This window comes from Rattus norvegicus, chromosome 13 (genome assembly GCF_021556685.1).
Source record: "Rattus norvegicus strain SHRSP/BbbUtx chromosome 13, alternate assembly SHRSP_T2T, whole genome shotgun sequence".
NCBI lineage: Eukaryota > Metazoa > Chordata > Mammalia > Rodentia > Muridae > Rattus > Rattus norvegicus.
This window is the reverse complement of record NC_141546.1, coordinates 105,241,346-105,266,770: the sequence shown is the minus strand read 5'-3', so window position 1 is coordinate 105,266,770 and position 25,425 is coordinate 105,241,346. Positions and strand designations below refer to the sequence as shown.

Here is a 25,425-nt window from a genome sequence, read left to right as displayed (position 1 = left end):
TGTTGGCCCAATCCAAACGCTGTCCACTCTGCTGTGCTTGAGGGCAAGGCTGGGGTTCCCAAGACTTAAAGCCTCATCTGTCCACTGCTTCACAAGGAAACTAACTTTGTGCACACACACACACACACACACACACACACACACACACACACACACTCACACATACTTCAAGCTCAAAGTTAATGTTATATCACAGAGGTTCAACACCATAAACATTTCTTATACATTTGCTTAATCTATCTGTCCCCTTTCTTTAAGGAGCAAATCCCAGGATATGATGTCATTTAACTCTACCAACACATATTCCTTAAAACGCAATAAAAATGCAAATGCAATTAACAAGTCTTTTTTTATTTGTGGATTTTTTACATGTATCCTACAGTCTTGTTTTATATAAGATCATACACTGCAGCTGACAATGTGGTGATTGGACAACCAAGACAAACAGCACTTCCCAGATTGGCTGTAACAATCACCCCACACCATGCTGCTGGTGTGTTCTCCCTCGGCAGGCTTCACCACCACAGCACAGCACCGCACAGCACAGTCTCAGGATGGATGGTTAGACAGCACAGCATTGCTGTCTCAGGGTGGATGGTTAGACAGCACAGCACCGCCGTCTCAGGGTGGATGGTTAGACAGCACAGCACTGCCGTCTCAGGGTGGATGGTTAGACAGCACAGCACTGCTGTCTCAGGGTGGATGGTTAGACAGCACAGCATTGCCGTCTCAGGGTGGATGGTTAGACAGCACAGCATTGCTGTCTCAGGGTGGATGGTTAGACAGCACAGCATTGCTGTCTCAGGGTGGATGGTTAGACAGCACAGCATTGCTGTCTCAGGGTGGATGGTTAGACAGCACAGCACTGCCATCTCAGGGCGGATGGTTAGCTGTGCCAACCATCGGGACAGCTATTCTCTAGACGACAGTGATTCACCCCTACCTCTCAAGCCTCTGCCACACACCTTAAGTTACAATAGGCAAAGCCATCTTCACAGTTACCACAGGTCTGCCAGGAAGGTAACCCTCATTCAGAACTCCTGTTGTAAGTGGGCCCCAAGGGTCCTCGGGGTCCTCCATCGCCCAGCTTCTGCACTCAGGACGAAACACCTCTCAGAGCTTACTACTACTAAGGGGCTGCTTTAAGCCACAGGCTCAAGTCCCATCGGTGTTGCAAGTGTCGGTCACTCCAAACTCCTCTGAGCTGACCTCAGAGCCCATGTGTGACGAGGCCTTTCCCAACCTGACTCCACAGGTCCATCAGAATCTCCTCGGGGATGCCCCCAAGCTCATTCCCCCAACTTGCTGTGTAGCTCTTGCTTCAGTGGGATCCACCATACTGCCACCCAGCCTGCTGTGCTAGCCTTATCTTACTGGGCACTTCTCACTCCAGTGCCAGGAGCAGCCATCTTCTGGAGTCACACAGTGACCTTAGAGCAAGAGCCAGTTCATCCTGAAATGCAGAGCCCAGCCTGCTCTCCCACAAAAGCCACCACCAACAATGCCTTGTTAGCCAAGATTTTGGTCTTTGTACATTACTTAAAAATCCCAACACTGACCCATATAATTATTAACACTAAATCAAATCAAATTTTAACTAAAACGGAATCTAAGTTCCCTAAAGCAGCATCTCCATCAAGACAAACCACGATGTTTATGATCATTAGGACAACGAACAAAAACAACGTGGTTTTTCCAAGTCGCCATCAGTGACTCTGAAGTTTTGTCCTCTGAAAATGGACAAAAGTATAATCACCCAAAAGGGAAACAGACAGCAAGCTCGACGGCCCTGCCTCCCATGCCTTGGGTAAGACACAGAGCAGGCTGTAAGGGGCTGTGTCCAGATCTCAGTGTAAGCTTGCTGACACCACCGAGTCTGACACTCTCTCAGATATACACCGTCCACAACTAGAGCAGCTTACTCTGCTTAGGTCTGTGGTAAGTGACATGGCAACCAATCCTAAGACACACTTTGAACTGGAAGGATCTATTTGGAAATAAGGACTTTAAAAGACACTAACAGTTCCCAGTCCAATTATGTTCAAAGACCTATGAAAGTGAAAACGCAGGCAAGAAATAGAGGGTCTGTGCCCTAGGTTTCCTTTTTAAGGGTATTTCTTGCCCCAGTAATAGCCTTATTTATCTCTCAAAACTTTAAAGCCTCAAATCAACTGCCCATGGAGCAAACCTAAAGCCAGGCCCACTTTCTGTGCGTTCATCTGATAGACTGCCTAGGAATGTACAGAGCCAGCCCAACTCTCAGGCCGCAGGGACCACCTCACAGCCTCACACAGAGAGAGCTGTGCATCAACAAAACCCTTCCTGGGGGTGCCTCGATAGCTGCAAGGCAGCCAAGAGCTGGTGTCATCTGAGGCGGCTGACAGGTCTGTGCGACCGGGAAGTCTTTTCTCCTACTGCCCACTCAAGTGAAGAGGCAGGGAACTCCACCGAGTTCCAGGACACCAGAACGGTACACAGTACCCGTAGAATCCGTTACTGTAAATAAAGTCACCCAGGCACCAGACTGGGACCCAATTGTTGACAACATTGACTTTCAGCTCCCCAACAAACAGCGCTCACATATCGAGATTTATTCTCTTCAGCCGCAGTGGGTAGCACTTTCTCTGGGCGCAGTCTGTGGCTTTCTTTCTCTTTAGCACAATGTTGGAGGCCTTCCTGGCTCCAGTCTCAGTTGGTGTGGATTCTACGTGTGTCCCACACTTGTCAGGCTTGAAATCTGCTCTCCTGCAAAGGCTGGAGAAGACTTCCTGGCTGATCCTCTGCAGTTGGATGACAGGCTGCATCTTTAAGACCTGGGAAAAGCCGTCTCCTTGTTCAATTAACACAGGCAAAGCCTTGGGAAGGAAAATCTCGGGTTGAAAGGTGAATGCAGACATAGGCACACTTCACACAGACATGAACATACTGCGTTTTAATTCTTCAGGTTGAGTCCACTGCTAAGCCCTGTTCCCTGGGGTTACGTGGCTCTGTGTTTTAAAATCCCACCTTAAGGGATCTTAATTAAAAGCTAAGACTTTGAAGATAGGGCTCAGTCCTACGATAGGTGGTAGCAATGTTAAATCTGACAGGAGTAAGAGAAGTTGAGAGACGAGAATCTAGTCTGAGATCTCGCTATTCGATGAGCAAGCTTTTGGCATCCTGATCATTGAGAGAAGGGAGAGGCACATTTTGACTCTGGTGGGTGGGACAGTGAGTGTTTTATACTTTGTCTGAGACTCTCTGCCTAAGACCTCAACCTTGGCCAGCCATGGTGATACATGAACGTAATCCTGGCACTTGGAGATTGAAGCCAGCTTGAAGCCAGCATGTGGAAGGCAGTGAGGCCCTGACCCAAAACAGAAGAACTCAGCTCCACTATCAGAACAGGAAGGAAACAGACAGGCAGGAAGTGAATGGTCCCAAGTTCCTGTAAAACTGTGCTTATAAAACTGAGGCAGGGGGTTGGGGATTTAGCTCAGTGGTAGAGCGCTTGCCTAGGAAGCGCAAGGCCTGGGTTCGGTTCCCAGCTCCCAAAAAAAAAAAAAAAAAAAAAAAAAAAAAAAAAAAAAAAAAAAAAAAACTGAGGCAGGCTGCTGCCTGGCTACCAATTCTTGATCAAGAATAGGATAATAGTAGTAAGTTGATCAATTATCAGGAAAACATAGAATTGATACAAAAAAAAAAAAGACACAGAAAGCAGGCAACAACACTGGGAAGGTTCTGAAGGAGTTTAAAAACAATTTCCATGAACCAGGGATTTGTTTTATGTTTAGGTAAAATAAAAGTCCCAGTGGAAACCATGAATGATGACCCTGAGGCTCCAGATGCAGTAGTGTATCAGAGTGATTAAGAGCAAACTTCCATGCCTGGGGAGCAGCTCAGAGTACAGATGCCCGACCTTGGTTCACACCCAGCACAAACAACAAAAAACAAGATCCAAAGCCAGGCACTGTGGTCTGGCTACTTGGTTGGGCCTCTGTTTTCTCATCTGTAAACTGGGGGTTAGCATACCCACCTTCTATGGTTAGAATGAGGACTACCCAGGACACCACATGCTCCCTAAGCGTTACAAAGAGCATTAACCCAAAGTGTCTGACAAGCTGCCAATACCACTCATAAAGCAGGATCTCACTAGAGAAGCCAGGTAGAACACACAGCTTCCAGGACCTGCAGGCAGAATGTGTGGCACCCAGTAGGCACCTGATAAGTGGAACTCTCAATTCTCCTGCGTGTAACAAATGCCCTCCGGAGCATCCCCTGTGCCCACAGCACTGCTGGTGAGCGCCAATCCTTCTGTGCTCGCAGCTTTACCTTCATGGCCTCACTCATTTCCTTAGCTATGGTTTCTCCACGGCATTTCAGATCTTCCACATGAGAAGCTGCAAGAAACCACCAGACAGCATTTTAGGTGCTCGATCCAATCAGCCAATCAAGAAGACATTTAGATGCAATTTATTAGAACGACTCGTCTTACTCTAATCTAAGAGCTCGGTTAGTTGTGACAGGGTTTTTCTGTGTAGCTAAGGCTCTCCTGGAACCCACTCTGTAGACTGAACTGGCCTTAAGCTCACAGGTTTCTGTGGCCTCTGCCTCCCACGTGGTGGTATTTAAGGTGTGTCTACCCGATCCCCAGCCTCAGAGCCTTGTAATTACTAAAGTCAGTTAATTTATGAAGATAAATGAGAAGTCCAGGAAAACACGGGAGTGTAACGCAGAGGGATGCACTTAAGACCGCCGACCAGATGCTGAGCAGTCGCGGCATTGCCCGGACAGAGAGCGGGCACCACCATCCAGATACAAGTGCTCACAGCTGCAGCCGCTGCCCCTGCACAGCATCGTGGGTTACGACAGTGAAAACCAAAACGTTTTTCTTAAAGGATTCTGAATGTTATAAAATCAAAACACAGCCCAGCGAAATGACTGTGGGCAAAGGAGATTGTGAGGAGGCCTGGGAAGCGGTCAATCCAGGACCCAGGCAAGGCTTGGGGAGAGAGCCTACTTCTCAGAGTTGTGTTCTGACCTTCATGTGCACTCTGTACCGTGTGTAAACTCACACACACACACACACACACACACACACACACACACACACACACACGCAGTAAAAAAGCTCTTAAAGCAAAACATCATCTAAACTTAGAATGTAATCGCTCTGTATTAAGGCCATGTATAGATAGATATCTGGTGGAAAATTCTAGCTTTGGTTGCTAGTACTACAAATTTCTTTTTCCTCTCTTGATGCTTTTCCTGAGTGTGTGTGTGTTTATCTGTGTGTGTGCATGTTCACGTGTGTGTGCATCTGTGAAGTATGCATCTGTGTGTGCACATGCACAGATGCATTGGAAGGACACAGGTCACCATCAGGTGACATCCTCTACCACTCTCCATCTTGCTTCTTCAGACAGTGTCACTGGCTTAGCTAGACTGCCCGTCTAATATGCCCCATGTCTCCGAGTCTCCAGTTTTTAACCTGGGTTCTAAGAACTCAAAGTCAGGTTGAAGCACTTCATGAGTGAGCATCAACCAGGCCTTTTCTGATGCAGCGAGTCTCAGGCTGAAGTAGACGCTGGGTCAGTGCCTTACAGCCACAAGAAGACAAAGAGCAGCAGCGGAGCGGCATGGCTGATGTCAGCCAGCATGATGTCACTCATAACTTAGAAAGAAGCTCACCAAGCTCTCTGTGAAGCTATGATGCACGAAGAGACAATTGGTCATCACAGTGCAGGAGGAGGGCAGACCCACACAGGGCGGACTTCCTGTGCAGTGTGAAAGTAAAGCTGGTTTAAATCCTACGGTTATAACGCTGACATGTGATTGTGGTCTCTGAGGAAGCCACTGCCCTAAAAATTACTCAGAAAATAAAAGTGATATGCTGCAAAAAGGTCAAGTGAACAAAGGAGAAATGGAGGATGTGACTGATGGACAGAAGGATGTGACAGACAGAAGGATGTGACAGACAGAAGGACATGATGGACAAGAAGGACGTGACAGACAGAAGGACATGATGGACAAGAAGGACGTGACAGACAGAGGACGTGATGGACAGAAAGCATGGGGCAAAATACAAACACTGAGGTGGAGCCATGTCCTCCTGTCAGTCACAATGTAACTTCACAGTGTAACTATCAGTGGGTTAAACTTTGCTATTGAAAGGCAGAAATAGGGGCTGGGGATTTAGCTCAGTGGTAGAGCGCTTACCTAGGAAGCGCAAGGCCCTGGGTTCGGTCCCCAGCTCCGGAAAAAAAAAAAAAAAAAAAAAAGAACCGAAAGGCAGAAATAGAAGCTGGCAACTGGATAAAAAGACAAATGATCGATTAGATCACACCACAACTGCTACACAGCTACGGAAGAGCTGAGGGCGAAGGGAAGCGACTGTGTAAGGCCCTGAGTGTTACCGACCCTCCTGCTGCATTAAAGACCCGGTTACAAGAGAACATACTGATAAAAGGAGCAGCTCATCCGGAAGATCAACACCTTACTTCTTTTTAAATTCCAAACAGGTTAGTCTCAGAGACCCACCTGTCTTCCTTCCAAAGGCTGGGATTAGAGGCACCACCACACCTGGCAATCTGACAGCTGTGCACATCAGTACACCACACAGAACCCCAAAGTACCCGACACAGGAGCTGACAAAACCGAAGGAACAGTTTGACAGGAACAGTTGGAGACTTCACACCCATGTGCAATAAAGGACTGAAGAGTATCAGGAAGGAAACGGAGTAATGGACAACACCAACCGGCTCGGCCTCACACTCATGCAGATCATTTCACCAAACACAACAGTACACTATTCCATTGGGCCTAACACATGTATATAGAACATTTCACCAAACTCAACAATACACTATTCTAGTTTGATTTCTGATGCCCTGATAAACATCATTTTTATAGTGGTTTGAATAGGAACAGCCCTCATGAGCTCACATGTGAATGCTTCGTCATGAGGGAATGGTACTACTAGGAAGTGTAGCCCTGGAGTAGATGTGGCTTTGTTGGAGGAAGTGTATCAATTGGGGTGAACTAAATACTCAAGCTAAGCCCAATGTCACTCTTTCTGCTGCCTGTTGATCCAGCTAGAGAACTCTCAGCTCCTTCCCCTACACCATGTCTGCCTTTGAGCCAAGATGCTTCCCATCATGACAATGAACGAAACCTCTGAACCTGTAAGCCAGCCCCAGTTACATGTTTTCCTTAAGAGCTGTTGTGATCATGGGGTCTCTTCACAACAAAAGGAATCCCAACTTAGAAAATTACCAAAACCAACGTGGAGAGGGAAAGGCTATCTCATTTACACAGACAGGTCAGCGTCCAGCACTGAGGGAAGTCAGGGCTGGAGCCCAAGGACTGCCATTAGGGATGTACCGTCCACTAAGCCTGGGCCCTTCTGTATTCTACCAATCAACAATCAAGACAGTGCCACACAGTCATGGCCACAACCAACCTCATCTGGGCAACCTTTTAATTGAGGTGCTGGCTTCCCAGGTAACTCTGGTTGCTTCAAGTTGAGAATAAAAACTGACCAGCACACACGCTGGTCTCAGCGCCACAGGAAGGTGAAGCAGCACCAGCAACACTCGTCAGGCAGAGGAAGAGCCTATGACAACGCTGCACTTACCATGGGCAAAGCCACGCAGTCAGAATACAGCAGTCAGGATACAGCAGTCAGGATACAGCAGTCAGGATACAGCAGTCAGTCAGGATACAGCAGTCAGTCAGGATACAGCAGTCAGTCAGGATACAGCAGTCAGTCAGGATACAGCAGTCAGTCAGGATACAGCAGTCAGTCAGGATACAGCAGTCAGTCAGGATACAGCAGTCAGTCAGGATACAGCAGTCAGGATACAGCAGTCAGGATACAGCAGTCAGGATACAGCAGTCAGGATACAGCAGTCAGAATACAGCAGTCAGGATACAGCAGTCAGGATACAGCAGTCAGGATACAGCAGTCAGAATACAGCCAGCGCTTGCCCAGGACAGGGAGGGAGACGGAAGGACTCGATGGCTGTGGAGCTGCCTTCTGAGTAGTAAACTGCTCTAGAACCCCAGATGCACAACACTGGCTATCAGTGGGTGATGGGCTTTAAAATGCACAATGTGATAAACTTAAAATATTTATTTTATTACTATTTTATTTGTATGTGTGTGAACATGTCTATAGCGGCCAAAGGAGGTTGTCAGATCCCCTGGAGCTGGAGTTAGAGGTTGTGAGCCACCAGACATGGGTGCTTGCTGGAAACCCAACTCTAGCCCTCTTCTAAGAGCAGCAAGTACTCTTAATTGCTACGTCCTCTCTCCAGTCCCTACACACTAAGACTTCTGTGTATGTCTACAACTATGGCTAATTTTGGTTGTCAATTTGAATAGAGTCTGTGAGGGATTTTGCTGATTGGATCACTTGAAGCTGAAGACCCACCCTAAATCTGGACCACCTCTTCTGATGGCAGCCCACATAAAAGAACATGATAAAGGAAGCGTTTGGTCTTTGCCTGCTTGCCTTCATGCTTGCTGGCAAGTTCGTCTATCCTGCTGCTGAGGCATCCCTTCGTTGTTATTGAACCTACTTTTCTGGGATTTCAATTTAGACTGAATACCAGCAGCTCTCTAGAATTTCCCAGGATTCTAGCACCAGATGGGAAATTCCCTGAACAGCTATCTTGAGGTCTTTCTCTTGGGAGTCAGCCATAGTTGAACTACCCAGCCCACAGCCTGAGGGCCATTCTCATAACACTGCCCCTCACTCACGCTCTCATACTGATCCCACTGATTGTTCCCTCAAGACTCTTAATACAGCAGCAAAACATGAGCACCTCTGTGTGCGTTGCTGTTGTTGTTATTATTGGCCAGCTTTCAAGGCTCAGATGAGCCCACTTCAGTGCACTCATATGCATGAGGTACTTCCCTCTCTGCATGAGTAGTAACTTAGAGTTCAAGTAACAGCATGGTGGGTCCAAGATGAAGGTCTTAGGACAAGTCCCTCATGGATGGGCACTTTGTCATGACACTGGGAGAAACAAGTTGAGAGAGAACAGGAAATGGAGAGGCCCATGTCTTGAGGAACTAAAGCTCCTTCAACCAGGTTAATGACCTCAGAAACCACAAGGGATACAATATATGTTTACTGTTTTAAGTTGTTAAATTTTGAGGTAAGTTATTAAGTAACAGGTAACAAATCCAACATTAGATTTCAAATCAATGCATTTAGTCCTAAGTGTAAGTTAAAATTTTCAATGAGTGACTATCTAGAACATTCTAGTAGATCTAGAATGTTCCCCAAAAGCCAATGTGTTAAATGCTTGGTCACCAGGCAAGCCTTCTGGGAGGTCCTCAGGTCTCTGGGGATGTTTTCAATATATCTTGTTCCTCACTTTACTCTCTCCCAGATAAAATACTTCTGAACTTAAAGACATAGGCTCAATTGTTGACCTGAAGAAACACAACAGACTACTTCCCTTATGATTCCAGGTTACTCTGTTGTCTTTCCAGTATTCATGAAAACACGGTAAGACACGCTTGAACAGAGTTTAAAATGTTTGCCATCTGTATCTAGCCATCACACTTCTGTATCTTGATGGTGGCTTTCTAATATGTATGTATATATGTACGTATGTATGAATGCACGCATGATTTCATCAAGTTGTGTACTGCACATTACTCTGCATCACACACACACTCACACACACTCACACACACTCACACTCACTCACACACACACTCACACTCACTCACACACACACTCACTCACACACTCACACTCACTCACACTCACACACACGGAACAGTGAATCTTACCTCCATGTGTGAACAGGCAGACATAGTCTTCATCACACACACACACACACACACACACTCACACTCACTCACACTCACACACACGGAACAGTGAATCTTACCTCCATGTGTGAACAGGCAGACATAGTCTTCATCACACACACACACTCACACACACACACACACTCACACACACACACACACACACACACACACTCACGGAACAGTGATTCTTACCTCCATGTGTGAACAGGCAGACACAGTCTTCATCTCACACACACTCACACACACTCTCACACACACACACACACACACACTCACACTCACACACACACACACACACACGGAACAGTGAATCTTACCTCCATGTGTGAACAGGCAGACACAGTCTTCATAACTCTAGCTTTTACAAGCAGCTGCAGCTATGGTCCTTGACCTGTGACCTCCTGTGACCTCCTGTGACCCCCTTCTCGAGGCTTCTCACAGATTATGTTCTGTCTATGCCTAATACAAACAATTCCTAGAATACCTAAGCACCTCTTGGTTTTTGCTTTCCCACTGCTGAACAATGGCTGTTTCATCTGTTGTACAAACAGTGAGAACATGGAAGTCCAAGGGTGGTTTGGGCTTGTGTGTGAAACGGAGGTAGGCTGAAGGCTTGCACACTTACAAATGGACTTTCACACCCAAGTGTGTGACAGGATATTCTAATGGTGGGCCAGACACATGAGACATTCAGTATTCCTGCAGGGCTTACCTCCAAGCATCCTCCAAGCTCTTCAGAAGGGCCACTAGAGGGCAGTGTGGACAACAATGAGAAGCCTAGAATATCCCTAAGCAAAGAGAACTTCCTGGGAAGAAGCCCGGCTTCTCTAATCCTGGGATTTTTGGTGGTGATCACAGAACCTTAGAGTAGTTGCTCTAAAGCTATGACAGGATTCAGCCATGAGAGAGGACACGTCCTTAATCAAAGAGGCTGACATCAGCTCACAGGAGAACTCTATAACAGAGAATTAGCCTTAAACAGGGATCTGATGCCAAATGGAACAGGGAGTTCCAGGTTGGAGGCAGACAGACAGAATACACTCTACCCACATAAGGAAATACATCAGAAACAGGAGAAAACAGGAAGCAGGAAGCCTAGTGATCAGGGGAAGAGTGAGGAAATTCCCAGGATGGTGTGAAAAGGACAGACAGGACAACAGCTTGCTGCAGGCAGGGGAGCTGGTCAAGAGTGAACAGGAAGGCAGAGGTGAGAACAAGACTGATGGATAACCTCAAGGGTGTACTACACCCAGGAATTTATAACTCTGAGACAATCAGAGATATATAGGACAGAGCAGAGAGAGGGGGGCAAATGTCCCAGTAGAAGGGATGCAGGACAGCTGGGACTCCATAGAGACCTTGTCTCAAAAACAGAACACAACGAGAGTAAAGGCTGCTGATACAAGTGAGCCCTGCCTGTGAGGAGCCTGCCTGTCACAGTAATGAGGAGTCTGCCTGTCACAGTAATGAGGAGGCTGCCTGTCACAGCGGTGAGGAGCCTGCCTGTCACAGTAGTGAGGAGTCTGCCTGTCACAGTAATGAGGAGCCTGCCTGTCACAGCAGTGAGGAGCCTGCCTGTCACAGCAGTGAGGAGTCTGCCTGTCACAGTAATGAGGAGCCTGCCTGTCACAGTAATGAGGAGCCTGCCTGTCACAGCAGTGAGGAGTCTGCCTGTCACAGTAATGAGGAGCCTGCCTGTCACAGTAATGAGGAGTCTGCCTGTCACAGTAATGAGGAGGCTGCCTGTCACAGCGGTGAGGAGCCTGCCTGTCACAGTAGTGAGGAGTCTGCCTGTCACAGTAATGAGGAGCCTGCCTGTCACAGCAGTGAGGAGCCTGCCTGTCACAGCAGTGAGGAGTCTGCCTGTCACAGTAATGAGGAGCCTGCCTGTCACAGTAATGAGGAGCCTGCCTGTCACAGCAGTGAGGAGTCTGCCTGTCACAGTAATGAGGAGGCTGCCTGTCACAGCAGTGAGGAGTCTGCCTGTCACAGTAATGAGGAGTCTGCCTGTCACAGTAATGAGGAGCCTGCCTGTCACAGCGGTGAGGAGCCTGCCTGTCACAGTAGTGAGGAGTCTGCCTGTCACAGTAATGAGGAGCCTGCCTGTCACAGCAGTGAGGAGCCTGCCTGTCACAGCAGTGAGGAGTCTGCCTGTCACAGTAATGAGGAGCCTGCCTGTCACAGTAATGAGGAGCCTGCCTGTCACAGCAGTGAGGAGTCTGCCTGTCACAGCAGTGAGGAGTCTGCCTGTCACAGTAATGAGGAGGCTGCCTGTCACAGTAATGAGGAGTCTGCCTGTCACAGTAATGAGGAGCCTGCCTGTCACAGCGGTGAGGAGCCTGCCTGTCACAGTAGTGAGGAGTCTGCCTGTCACAGTAATGAGGAGCCTGCCTGTCACAGCAGTGAGGAGCCTGCCTGTCACAGCAGTGAGGAGTCTGCCTGTCACAGTAATGAGGAGCCTGCCTGTCACAGTAATGAGGAGCCTGCCTGTCACAGCGGTGAGGAGCCTGCCTGTCACACAGCGGTGAGGAGTCTACCTGTCACAGTGTTTAGGCACCCAGAAGGACAGACACGCCCTGAAGCCTGTATGGGCTGCTGTGCTCACCACACACCCTGTCCTTCTCACACCATTTCAGAGCAGGCCTCACAGTCTCCTTTTACAAATAACCCAGGAAAGGGAACTGCAGCGGGATAGAATGAGAATTTACATCTTTAGAATTCAATGTACTCTCCATCATCTCACTGCTGGAAATCACATACTGCCTTCCTGAAAGAGGATTCACAACTGGGCAAAACAGCTCCAGCATGAAAGTTTCTTGAAATAAAAAAATACGGTGATACTGTTCTATAATTCAATGTCTAACTATGAATTTATAATACCTCTTCTTTTTAATTAAGTAAGCTAAATAATTCCTATTCAAGCCTGACATGTATCTGCCGCCCGTGGCGGTGCTCGCCTTTAACCCCGACACTTGGGAAACAGAGCAGATGGAGCGCTCTATGTCTGAGATCAGCCTGGTCTGCACAGTGAATTCCAGGCCAGCCAGGGACACATGGTGTCTCAGAAACAAATATGAAAGAAAGACCAGACCAAACCCAAGTAATCCATAATTCCAGCAACAGAACTAAACAACAACTTTTTAACGATGAAGACAAAAGGGGAAGACAACACACACACAGAGACACACACACAGACACACACAGACACAGACACACACACACAGACACACACACACAGACACACACACACACAGACACACACACACACACAGACACACACACAGACACACACACACACAGACACACACACACACACACACAGACACACACACACACAATCTCTACAAGTTGAGCGAGGTGACAGACACCTGTGACCGCAAGACTCAGAAGGCACGTGCTTTAGGACAACACATTCCAGGTCATCCTGCACTCTACAGCAAGACCCTGTCTAAAAACGAAACTTGAAACTAAACTCATTAAACATGTGGATATACATACAAATTACACATACATACAAATGTATGTATAATATACATACTATACATACATACAAATTATTTTCTTGGCTGGCCAGAGTTCAGCAGGAAAAGGCACTTGACCCCAATCTTGACGACCTGAGCTTGATTCCTGGAAACCACGTGGTACAGAGAACTGACCTCTTCAAGTTGTCCTCTGACCTGCACACACATGCTATAGCATGCACATGTATGTGCAAAGACTCCCAGAATAAATTAGTACAAAATTTTAAAAAGTTAAAACATTTTCTACCACAAATATTTGCTAAAGAAATTCCAGAGCAGTAAGCTTTTGTGGCCTCCCTCGCCATGACACTGAGCAAGTCTGTCCTGATCCATAACTGAGAAGAGCACAGAAGCACTCCAAGTACATCTGTCAGCCTTTGGAGGTCTCAGTGCCCACGGCAGGCCCATAAGGCCATGCAGGACCAGGGATGGGCTCCCCTAGAAGTGTTCTCTAGGCTCCTCCTCCACACACTCAAGGACATCTGTATGATACCAACATGTACCACTCTTAGCAATGTCAACAAAAAGTTCCTAAAAGAGCCACCTCTCACAGGGAGCCTTCTCAAGGGTGACTGGCTTACCAAGTACACTGGGGAGGGGATAAAGTGTTTCAAGGTCAGAGCCTAAATGTCTGAGACACCTCTCCTGCTCTTCCCAGCCCTCCTTTGTAAGTGACCGAACATCTTTGTGACCCGTAGATAAATCCTTTAGAATGTATAGACCCCAGTTTCTCTCCACTGGAAAGCTGAATCTTTGGTCAGAGAGTGGTTGAGGCGTTTCTGTAGCCCCTAGCGACGCTTCCGCTGATGCACTTTGAATGTGTCCATCTCAGCTTATGATTTTCTGTTGTTAGCAGAAAAGGCTGTAAAACTGTCACATCACAGCATGAACTTTGCAGTAACCCTCAATCTGTACTCCCTGGCCACAGTCATATTTATCTTCAAAATAAACTCTCTTCCTCCTTAAAGTCCCATAGCCCAGACTCACAGGTAAACTCTGACACGGATGCTAACACCTGTTCTTATCTATGCACAGACTGCTCAGACAGTATTGCCAGGAAACAAGACGGGCTGCCTGAACTTGCAGGGCCTGCCCAGAACTCAGGAGTCCACTCCAGAACAGCCTGCGACACCTCGGCCATCACTGCTGTGTGATGTGAGCAGTGGGAAAGAGCTCTCCACGTGGGGACTTTACACTAAGGACTATTCTGGGCTGCTCTGACAAATGAGAACCACACCTCACCTTGCTGGTGAACAGTCAGTAGATGGGGGAGGGGCATTGCCCTTAAAAACGTGGAAGTTCAGTGGCCTGAGAACAAGCTCCCTGGCCACCCGTCCTCTAAAGCAGAGGGAAATGAAAAGGAGGAAGTGAAAGCCTGGGCAATGCACCCAGTTTGCTTCTGGATCACTGCACGGACTGGACAGGGGACCATGAGCCCCCAAAGCCCGCAGGTTCAGCAGAAACTCGCCAGCTGAGAGCTTCCCATCTGCTTCCCATGTGGCTCCTAAGCAAGCAGACATGCTCAGGGGACACGGTTCGCATTGGTTTCCAAGGACTGAGGAAGGAGGGAAATCAGCATTCCTGTGACCGACAGAAACAGGTAACTGATCTGTGACCCCAGCCAGGCACCTCATGACATGCAGTACCACGGTGACATGCAATACCACGGTGACATGCAATATCACGGTGACATGCAGTACCACGGTGTCATGCAGTACCACGGTGTCATGCAGTACCACGGTGTCATGCAGTACCACGGTGTCATGCAGTACCACGGTGACATGCAGTACCAAGGTGTCATGCCAGTCTCCTAAGTTTTTATGTGGCCTCGGCCAAGAGTCTGATCTTATTTCTCATCTTTTTTGATCCGTGGACTCGAGTTCATTCCTTGGGAGATTGGCTTAGGCTCTTCTGCTCTAGGGCTCCCTCCCTCTTGAGTGTAACCACATACCCTCCTATCTACTCACGCCACAGAAGCTCCCTCCCACCTGAACACACTGCCCCTGATGTCATGCTGCCCACCCAGCGACCGTGGTACAGCCCACAAGCTGCTTGAGTCGCTCTTGGTCACAGAGGACCGAACCGGTACAGCCCGATGAGGACTGGGGACAGCAGCTACAATCCCTGGAAAGTGAGGGAGCAGACATGCCTCGGCAGGCCAGGATGGGGGACCATCAGCTTCCCTTCTTACCATCAAAGTCTGCGATAAGCCACACTGGAAGTGCAGGGAGAGAAGTAACACCTCAGCCTGCACCACGTGCCTACTCACGGCCGGGTGGCCAGATGTACTATCTGCAGTACCAGATGCACTATCTGCAGTACCGGACGCACTATGTGCAATGCCGGATGCACTATGTGCAGTACCGGGTGCACTAGCTGCAGTACCAGAGTGTGCAGACCCTCTGCCGCCGGCGTGCGTAGGGCCCTTGTTGTGGGCTGCTCCTGACTAGGTGAAGGCAGCACCAACCGGAGGCAGGAAGCAGAGAGAAGAGGCAGAGCAATGGTCACAAGAGAAGTCAGTCCAGGGGGCTTTCAGACAAAGTTCTAAACATTCGAGGAAAGGAAGGCCATAGGAGGTAATCAGTACAGCTAATGTGAGAGGGAGGAGTTTACTGCAGACATGATGTAGTAACCAAGATACCCAGATCCTCAGAGCTGAAGGAACTCGGGCTATAGCGATGGCTCGTGGGGGAAATGACTCCTAGGCAGGCATGAGGCCTGCGTGAGGGTCCCCAGCACTGATGGAAAAGCTGTGCAGTAGCACCTGTTTGCAACCCCAGCACTGGGGAGACAGGACAGGAAGGGTCCTGGGAGCTCCTTGGTTAGTCTGACCAAACAGTGCGTTATCAGTGTGTGGTAAGTCTGACCAGGGTGTCCTAAGGGACCCTGACACAGGCTGACACGGACAATCTCTCTCTCTCATGAGGTGACAGTGTGAACAGATAAAGTGAGGGAGAGGCTCAGGCAGGTAGCTTCACACACAGGCCCAGTACGTGCTTGGTACAACTAGAGCAGTGTGTAGCATGTAAAAGTCAGGCTTCTGTGAGAAAGGTTTACGGGGGTGAATCACCAGGCCAAGAAGAGCCACACACAAAGATGTGCAGCTCGAGAACTCCATCACAACAGTCACTGTTTACAAAGAACCAGGACGGGGCCTGGAGAGAACTCAGCAGCTACGAGCGCCAGCTGCGCTTGCAGAGAACTGAGTTCAAGTCTCAGCATCCACACTGGGCAGCTCACAGCCACCTACCTGTAAGACAGCTCCAGGACCCCAACGCCTCAGGCCTCCTTGGGCCTCGTGCACATTCCCCCCCACACGTACATAATTTTAAAACATAACTTAAGAAATCTTTAAAGAAATTTAAAGAATTTAAAGAAAGATAATGAAGGATAATGTTCAATATATTCAACATGATGAAAGCAGACAGAATTGAAGAGCAAAGCTGAAATGGCTGGGCTGCTCCACACAGCCCTTACCTAAGGTGCTACAGAAGTACAGGCACGAAGTAAACCCAGGGAGAGGCGTAAAATTACACAAGAGTTCTTTCAGAACTTTGAAATTTTGATATATTTATCTAATTAATCAGCAAGTATAAAAGAGTAGCTACTGAGTAGGACTCGGTGGTTCATATCTATAATCCCAGCACTCGGGAGGTAGAGGCAGGAGGATTGTGAGTTCAAGGATAGCCTGGGCCACATAAAACAAAAACAAACCAAAACCAAATAAAAAGCCCACTCAGTGGTGAGCACTTGTCCAGCAGGGACAGGGCCTATGTTCTATTCTCATCGGGACAATAAAAGTGTGAATTTTATCATTTTAACAGGAAGAACTAAAATTGACAGTAAAAACAGAGAACTGGGAGTGGGGGTGTGCGTACTCAATGGGCAGAGGGCACAAAGGTCTATTTCTTGCTCAAAAAGAGTCTCACAGAACTGGATAAAGTTGGATAACTTCACTAGAGCAGTAACAATTTTACAGGAGACCTTAAAGGAACAGAACCACAGTATGCCACTTCAAACTGGGAGCCAGACAGAAAGAGACTAAAGGACACTGACTCCACACAACAGAAGGCAGCAAAGGCAGGCTTGCCGCAAGAGGACTGGGAACCAGGAAATGAGCAAGTTCTGCAGGACAAGATTACAGTCTGCTTCTGAAATGGGACTTACAAACTGTGGCCTTAACGGCATTTAGCAAAACTTACTGAGCTCAGTGTACCCAAGAAGATTAATGTAACAAGAAATGTACAAAACCAGGCAGAGCACATTAGAGGTAAAACCTCAAGTTGTGAAAACAAAACACACTACATGGAAGAGCCCTCCAGCGGAGCAGGAGGAAGAGCGGTGCCTGGAGGAGCAGACGCAGCCGTGCAGCCTCGCTTGCCCTGCAGCATCTGATCCTGAGCCTGTACCCTCGAGGGGGGAGTGCGAGGAACGTCAGACTGTTGTGAAGTCTCAAAACAAGTGCCAGGCACTGACGGTAGAGGAGAGGACACGCAGCGAGGAGCTCACAGGGGTGCCTTCATCTTCAAAACATTCTGAGACTGCTTACCTGGGTCAGGGTCACATTTCAGGTCCAGGGGAGGCACGACAGGGTGATACTGCTTCTAAACACAGCACAAATTAAAACATTTAGTTTAGACACATAATGCCTCAGATAGCTAAGCGTCTCTTTCAGCTGGTGTGAGCACACAGTCAACAGTGCTGCTTCAAGGTTTTTCTCTGTTTAGCCCCTGAAGGCTGTGGGGCAAATGTCCTAAGGTTTGAAAACCTTCAGTGTACTGCCCTCTGCTGCACACAGTGAAAAACAGCACTGTGAAGATCGCAGTCAGGAAACAAGGGAAGGCTGTTCTAAAGTACAGGGTCAGTGTGGTGACCTTCACTCAGGATCAGTATTTGGAACTCACAATTCCTATTTCCACAGAAGCTTTAAAAAGTGGCTGAACTACCATAGCAACCCTTTACTCTCCACACCAAGGCGCACAAGAACAGCTGGACATGCCACAGTCAGGCGAAAGCAAAAGGGAAACGTTCCTTCTTGCTGTTACCCAGTGACAAGGGCACACGAACGCTCTCCAGTCCTGTCCCTCCACCTTGGCCTGACTGACTAGTTTCAGGGTTCTCTTTAGGGAGGGCAGGGAGCTAACTTAGAGAGAGGCACAGCACAGTCAATGCCCGGCAAGCATTTTTCCCTGCAGTGTGGGAAGGGCTTCCTTTAAGGCCAGTGTGTGAGAGAGGGATGTCCTCAAGGACTTCTTCTTCCCATCACAACAAGATTCACAATGTTTAGATCGAGTGCAGGCCTCTAATGCCCCAAAACGTTACTGAGGAAGACACGAGGGTCACATTCACAGTCTGCTGACTCAAAACAATAAAGGCAAAGACGACAGCCGACCTAAAAGCTGCACGTGGTCATTTCACGGGGCAATGGCACCCCAGCAAATCTCCTCAGTGTTTGCCTCAGTCTAAACTGCCTCAGGTCTACACTACCTCTGACCCTGCCTCATTTGCATTCGTTCCAGTTTGAATAAATCTGAGGAGTTGGCATGAGAGAGGCATGGTGACTGACTGATCCCAGCTCATGAGAGGTGGAGGTTGGAAGACCGGCCTGCACTATATGGAAGGTAAGTAAACTAATTCTTTACTGTGGTAAAATACTATGTAAAGATTTACATATAAACGTCTCACCAGACTCGCATGCTGTGCTTTCAAGGTTTTGACAATGCTCTCCAGGATCCTTCTGGGATACTGCCTCCGTTTTGTCGACACATCTACTATGAGCTCATCAAATTCATCTTCAAGCACTTTGATGTCAGAATCTACTTCAGACAAAGTCCATATTAGTGTGGAAATATGATATAAACATAATTCACAGAATAATTAAAGAGAACAAACACGGCAGACTAATGAAGCCCTCTCATCTCCACACTGATCATCAAGCGCTTCCAGAAAACACAAAGCACGCAGCATGGTCCCAAGAAACAGACACTGGATAAATGCAACAGGGGCATAGAGATGAAGGAGACAGAACAAGGAGACAGGATCAGTGGGAGCTACGGAAACAGCATTCAGGTCTGATGCAGGTGCGAACAAAGGCACTGGGTGGAAACACTCAGGGAGAAGTACCTGTGGGAGGAAACTTTAATGACACAGAGCCTTGCAAACAGAAGCGGCGTGAATAGATTACAGGGAAAAGGGCAGAGGTGCACTCAGTGCCAGAGCATGTGCTTACAACAGGCAGGGCCTGGGCCAGTCCTCCGCCCTTCCCCACCAATAATTAAACTGTAAAAGGCATCTCATACCATGGACAGAGTCACTCTATTTTGTGCCAACCCAACCTGTGACAGCAGTGAGAAGGGCGCCCCTGTGAGACCTGACTCCCCTGGGCAGGGAAAGGAAAGACATGGTGACTTGGGGGACTCTCTCAGACTTCGGTGGCAACTGTTTTCTCAGGTCTTCCCTCCGTTGCAGACAGTGTTTTTGAGCTCAAGCACAGGGAATGACTGCCAGGGATCTGTTACCAGTGTGTAAATCTGGACTCAGAAGGTCTAGGATAGGGCGCAGAAACAAAGCATCCTGGAAGAAGTGACTGCGGACAGACGCAGTTGGCCTCATTTAAAAAAAAACAAAAAACAAACTTCAGAGTAAAGATACTGGCATGGGGAAGGGAGCTCAGTGGTGAGAGCTCTGCCTGGCATTGGCAAGGTCTGCACTCAGTCCCCAGTACTGAAACTGTTATGAGCACTGAAGACCCAAGTCCTCTGTTCAGTGGCTCACACCAGGAGCTCTCCTGGGCAGTCGAGGCTAATCTCAATGACTAAAGCTTTACTAGGTCGAAGGCTGAGGATGGCACATTTTCTGAAACGTTCCGACAGCTGGCTGGTATACGTATGTCAGCATTCGCTCGTCAGAGTTAGACTCAGGCTGTGTAGTGGGTGCAGTCTCTCACTCCTGTAGCAAATGCTCATCGAGTCTACTCAGCGGCTTCTTGGGAGGATGTCTAAGGAGGTGTGTGGGACTCTCTGAAATAAGGGGCTGTACGTTTTACTGTGTCCGTTTGAAAAGTGATGTCACCAGCCTGCAAAGAACAGCACAGTTTTATAAAAGCTGTTTTTATGATGGGGAGGGCACACGCACCACAGCATGCTCTGCATGTAGAGTGTTATGAGCGACTGAGGCAGTTCTTCTACAGGAGCTCCCAGGGAGGGTACTTCTCCCTGCTGAGCCAGCTCATCTACACAGTAACCTCCCATGCAGGGAAAGGTTTCTTAGCGCCACCCAGGGGCAGAATCTGCAAAGCTGAAACATTCGAACAAATGTACAAAAGCTTGATGGGTGATATCTCACTGAAAGACACCCTCTGCTCTTAAGGAACCATCTACACGCTTGCCTGACTGAACTGACAGACGAGAGGAAAGAAGCTGCTTCTCACAGAGTCTACCCATTCTTTCCAGAGTGTTATCGAGGGCAGAAACTGGGAAATCTCAATAAACAAAACCAATGAAACCTCTGTCTAGCCCAGTCGGGGGCACATCTTTAATCCCAGTGCTCAAGAGGCAGAGGCGGTTGAGCCTCTTGATCTGAGTTTGAGGCCAGCTCTACAGAGCATGTTCCAGGACCACCAGGCTCCACAGAGAAACCCTGCCTCCAAAACATGAAAAGACAGCAAAAACCAATCTGCTCCTTCGCTCCTGTGAAGCCTCTGTTCTGCTTCTGTACCTGTGTCTGCCTAGAAGCAAAGCCTAGTAAGTCTGTTCACACAGTTCTTACAATTCTCACCTGGGACGGGTAAACAGATAGCAGGCACAGTACTCACCTGGTTTAAGTGAGACATACACACACACACACACCCCAAAAAGACCAAACCCCCCAAAACAAAACCTCCCATAACTCCTCCAAGACCACATGATAAAGTACACATCCCTTTGTACTGTGTCACCTTTGACACACTTGCTGTTATTTTTCCCACACACATCACTGCCTTGTGCCTCGTTCCCTGACACTTTGCATCAGATAAAGATCCCTGCAGAGCTGTGTGGTGTGGGAACTGTTCCTGCCTGGTTTTTATATACTCTACTAATCAACAATTATTGCTTTAATATTTCACAAAACCGAAGCTGGTGGTTTTATCCTTTTATTCTGTAAACCCAAAGTCTTGGTTTTGGTAATTCTGAATAGACAGCTAACAAACAAGAAAATCTTCTGGGCACAGCACTCTGCCATTGTTGAGAAGAAAAGCTGTGAGCACAGAGAGTTGCTGGTGTGCCTGTAACCAGCTCATACGACGGGCGACGTGAACACGGCAGTGAGTGCTAGTGTTGATCCTGGTCAGCCCTGAGTAATGTGGCTTGTCAGGAGATCCCTGCTCTGGACAGCATGGCGGGCACAGGGACATGTGCCTCTTTTCTCAGACCGATTCTTCCCTTCTATTGCTGTTTCCTTCCTATTCTGACTTCTGTTTTTATTAACACTTTGCCTTCTTTAGGCATGTCAGCAAGGTACAATCATGTCTAAGTTGGGTGTAGGGGCCTTTTAATTCCAGGATTTGGTTGGCAGAGGCAGATAGATCTCTGAGTTCAAGGCCAGCCTGGACTACTGAGTTCCAGAAGAGCCAAGATGACAGAGATGTTGTGGTTTGCCCTGGAGTAATCCCTTTTTGATGATAATTCCACTGCCCCAAGGACAGCTGCCTAGTCACTACTCAGGAATCAGGTGACTTCACCAAAACCTCCCCATTGAATTTGTCAAATACAGGTGAGGGGCAGGTACAAAATAGAAGGAGGCCTGTCATTGGAGGAGAAGGAAGGATGGGTGGGAGAGAAGTCTGAAGGAAGAGGAGGAGACTGGAACAAAAAGGAGGGAGACAGGAGAGAAGCCATGGCAGGACAATGGAGGCTGACGTAAAGATTCCGCTCTCTGAGTACTTACAGGTTGTTAATAATGTTCTCAAGGGATGGATGGTACCGGGCTTTGTATGTTTAAGTGGGCAATTATATCTTATCAATTGGGTCAAAGATTATTGTGTTGTGTGCTCTTTTATGTGAGGGTTTCAGTGTAAGAAAGTGTGCGGCGGCAGGAGACACTGGGCCACCGAGGAGTTGGGATGTGTTTCCACCAAGATATCTAGCAGATATCTTGGGGCACTGCGGTGCTGGACCCAGTGAGGTAAAAGACAACAACACAGAGAAGCCCTGTATCAAACAAGACAAAAATAAAGTATGATTGTTTGGAGTAAGGAAGCATTCTTAAGAAGCTGAGATGGTTTGTATAGGCTTGGCCCAGGGAGTGACACATTAGGAGGTGTGGAATAGGTGTGTCACTGTGGATGTGGGCTTTATTTCCTTTGTCCTAGCTGCCTGGAAGCCAGTCTTCTGCTAGTTGCCTTCAGAAAAAGAGGTGGAATTCTCAGCTTCTCCAGCCCCATGTCTGCCTGGACATTGCCATGCTCCTGCCTCGATGATAATGGACTGAATCTCGGGACCTGTAAGCCAGCCCCAATTAAATGTTGTCCTTTATAAAAGTTGCCTCGGTCCTGGTGTCTGTTCACAGCAGTAAAACCCTAACTGAGATGGAGGTTATCTTCAAATGTGTGACATCCTCTGCATGATAATGCATATGGTTTTAAACTTAACTTTAAATATAAAACACTTCATTATCCTTTCTAAGTATTATCTAAGCAATGCAAACATACAACGGGCTTTATAGGGGAACTCAGGGATTTTTCTGGACCTGTTTCTTTAATTGGGGACAATTGTACAATACCCTCCAAGAGCCCACTGCCCAAAGCATCTAAGGGACAGGTGAGAGACCTTTAGGAAGTCATACACCATACAAGGTAGATCAAGGTACCCACTGAGTTTCTCTTGGGCTATGACTTCAATAATCTACATTACTTTCTTCTTATTCCATAATAATTGTCTTTTAAAATAAATGACAGAGGCCATGAGATGGCTCAGCAAGGAGGAGTGCTCACTGCCAAGTCCAAGTCCCTGAAGCCCACATGGCAGAAAGATCAGAACAGCTCCCGAAAGAAAGCTGTCCTCTGGCCTCCAGCTGTGCCTGTGATATGTACGTCCCACCCAATGAACCTTTATAAAAAGAGTGGGTGTCTTAGTCACTGTTCTACTGCTGTGAAGAGGCATCATGGCAAATGATATAGCAGAGAGGTATCCTGGTAAGGAGATCCACTTAGTCACACCACACAACAAACCTCACACAAGAGATTTATTGAAAGGAAAAGCACAGGAGGGAAGCAGCGAAGAACTGAGCAGGAGGCTTTATGTAGGGTTTCTGGCCGGGGAAAGGCATGAAGGTTCCTAGGGTGCCTGTGAATGGAGGGACTATGTGGGGCACAGTCTTTTGAGCAAAGTCAGGGACTAGTGGGCTTTCTTTCTCTATATGATGGGGCCTGTCCACTCTCTGGTACCTCAAGGGGTTTACAATCATGACTAAGGCAACTCTTATAAAAACTTAGTCTGTTATCATCATGGTGGGGAGCATGGTGGCATGAAAGGCACTGGAGTAACTGAGATCTACAGTTGGATCCACAAGGGGAAGAGGGTCCCACAAGATAAGAGAGACAGAGTTAGACAGAGACAGACAGAGTTAAACAGACAGAATTAAGACAGACACAGAGAGAGACAGACAGACTGAGACAGGGCATGGGAAACCTCAAAGTTCACCCAGGTGATAGACACACTTCTTCCAACAAGGCCACACCTCCTCAAATAGTGCCCTTCCCTGCTGACAGTGAAGTCGGAAGAGATGGGCCCAGGGAGGCCATTCTTATTCAAACACACAGACAAAGAGAACAGGATTTGTAAAGTAGCATCCAAAATAAAGACAGCCTCAGAAATTTAACCACGGAAGAAAAACTCAAATCACATACCCATAAAACAATGATCTGTAGCTTCCTCCCAGACCTGTCCGTTAATGCTGACATTCTCCTGCACAGCCGACTCAAAAGTCTGCAATAAATCCAAATAAATCCACAGCAGCCAAGTCAGCAAAAGTGACTCGAATACAGAATTCAAACAAGTTACAAACAAGAATGGACTGTCTGTGGACTAGAATGGGAAGAGTGGGAAAACTATTAGGAGGGGGGCTAAATACCATAGCACACAGTAATGACTGCCCTGGCTCTATCTGTAACACCATCAGCATGACCATATAAGCAACAAACAACAGAGAGTGGTAAACTCTGAAGAAGTGCAGAATGCTCTCCAAAATAGTAAGTTATTTCCAGAAGGGGTTCAGGTCGAATGGGGACATCAAAGAGGACTAGAGGACTTAACATACAAAATTGTTTGAAAATGTTTTCAACGGGTATGCCTTCTGTATGACTAAAATATAAGTATAAATAAATGTTTGATAACTGTGAGCTACAGTACATATAGTACATATTCTATACACTTAAACTACGGCTAGTACCAAAAGAGATGTTTTGTAAAGCATAAGCCATCAGATTTGAAAGCTTACAATGGAAGCAAAATGTGATGTCTTGCTTATACATATAGTGCTTTACATTTTCAAGCTAATACCGCCTGTTTCTTAAGATTACATACATGTTCTCCCTGTATGCCCCGGGATAGGAAGCACACAGGTTGCACTAGCATCTTAGTTGACTTCCCTGGCATTTCCCAGGCCAGTCTGGGACATCATTCCATCTGCGGAGGCCTGACACCGGCCCAAGCCAGAGCCAGGCTGAGTGGGATGAGGACTAGGAAAGAGGCATCCGTACCCACTGCGCGTCCCGCACGGCGAGCTCGCGGACGTCCTCCGGCAGCGCGGCCCCGAGCTCCTGCACAAAACGACCGCACATCTCCATCACTTCCACCACGGCCCTCTTTAAGGTGCAGCGCACTCGGAAGTCCTCTAGGGGAGAGGCTGCTGCCGTGGCCTGGGAATCTAAGGCGGCCTGGGCATCTTGATCCTGCGGGGCGGAGACAAGTACTGTTTCAGGAACACCCGCCATCTTCCAGGTTTAAACTAAGGCGGGATTGCTGAGACCGGAAGGATGCTTCCCTCCCTGGAACTCTCCTGCACCGGTCCGACCGGAAACCTGATCGACTGCAGCCGCAAGGTTCCGCCTCGA

The 25,425-nt window shown here is 47.9% G+C and overlaps 1 protein-coding gene across 2 annotated transcripts; it reads right to left on the bottom strand.

Annotated features, from left to right (window-relative positions):
• Positions 1-335: 335 nt before the first annotated feature.
• On the bottom strand, positions 336-25,330 carry Nsl1 (NSL1 component of MIS12 kinetochore complex). 2 transcript variants are annotated; one of them, XM_087581448.1, is made up of 6 exons: positions 25,072-25,326; positions 24,220-24,298; positions 19,020-19,153; positions 17,884-17,938; positions 4,312-4,379; positions 336-2,855 (listed from the first exon to the last, which is right to left on the bottom strand). In XM_087581448.1, the coding sequence occupies exons 1-6, from the start codon at positions 25,303-25,305 to the stop codon at positions 2,577-2,579; spliced, it is 849 nt and encodes a 282-aa protein (XP_087437574.1). In that variant the 5' UTR covers positions 25,306-25,326; the 3' UTR covers positions 336-2,576. The 2 variants fall into 2 exon arrangements, with proteins under 2 accessions (XP_087437574.1, NP_001102553.1); NM_001109083.1 differs by having other exon boundaries at positions 1,262-2,855; positions 19,020-19,150; positions 25,072-25,330.
• Positions 25,331-25,425: the final 95 nt, after the last annotated feature.

Excerpts from the sequence above, each read along its gene's own strand:
- Nsl1 (XM_087581448.1), bottom strand. The coding sequence starts at position 25,305 with ATGGCGGGTGTTCCTGAAACAGTACTTGTCTCCGCCCCGCAGGATCAA. Across the intron at positions 17,939-19,019 it reads AAGCACAGCATGCGAGTCTG|AAGCAGTATCACCCTGTCGT; the intron begins GTGAGACGTTTA and ends TGCTGTGTTTAG. Across the intron at positions 4,380-17,883 it reads GAAATGTGACCCTGACCCAG|CTTCTCATGTGGAAGATCTG; the intron begins GTAAGCAGTCTC and ends GGTTTCTTGCAG.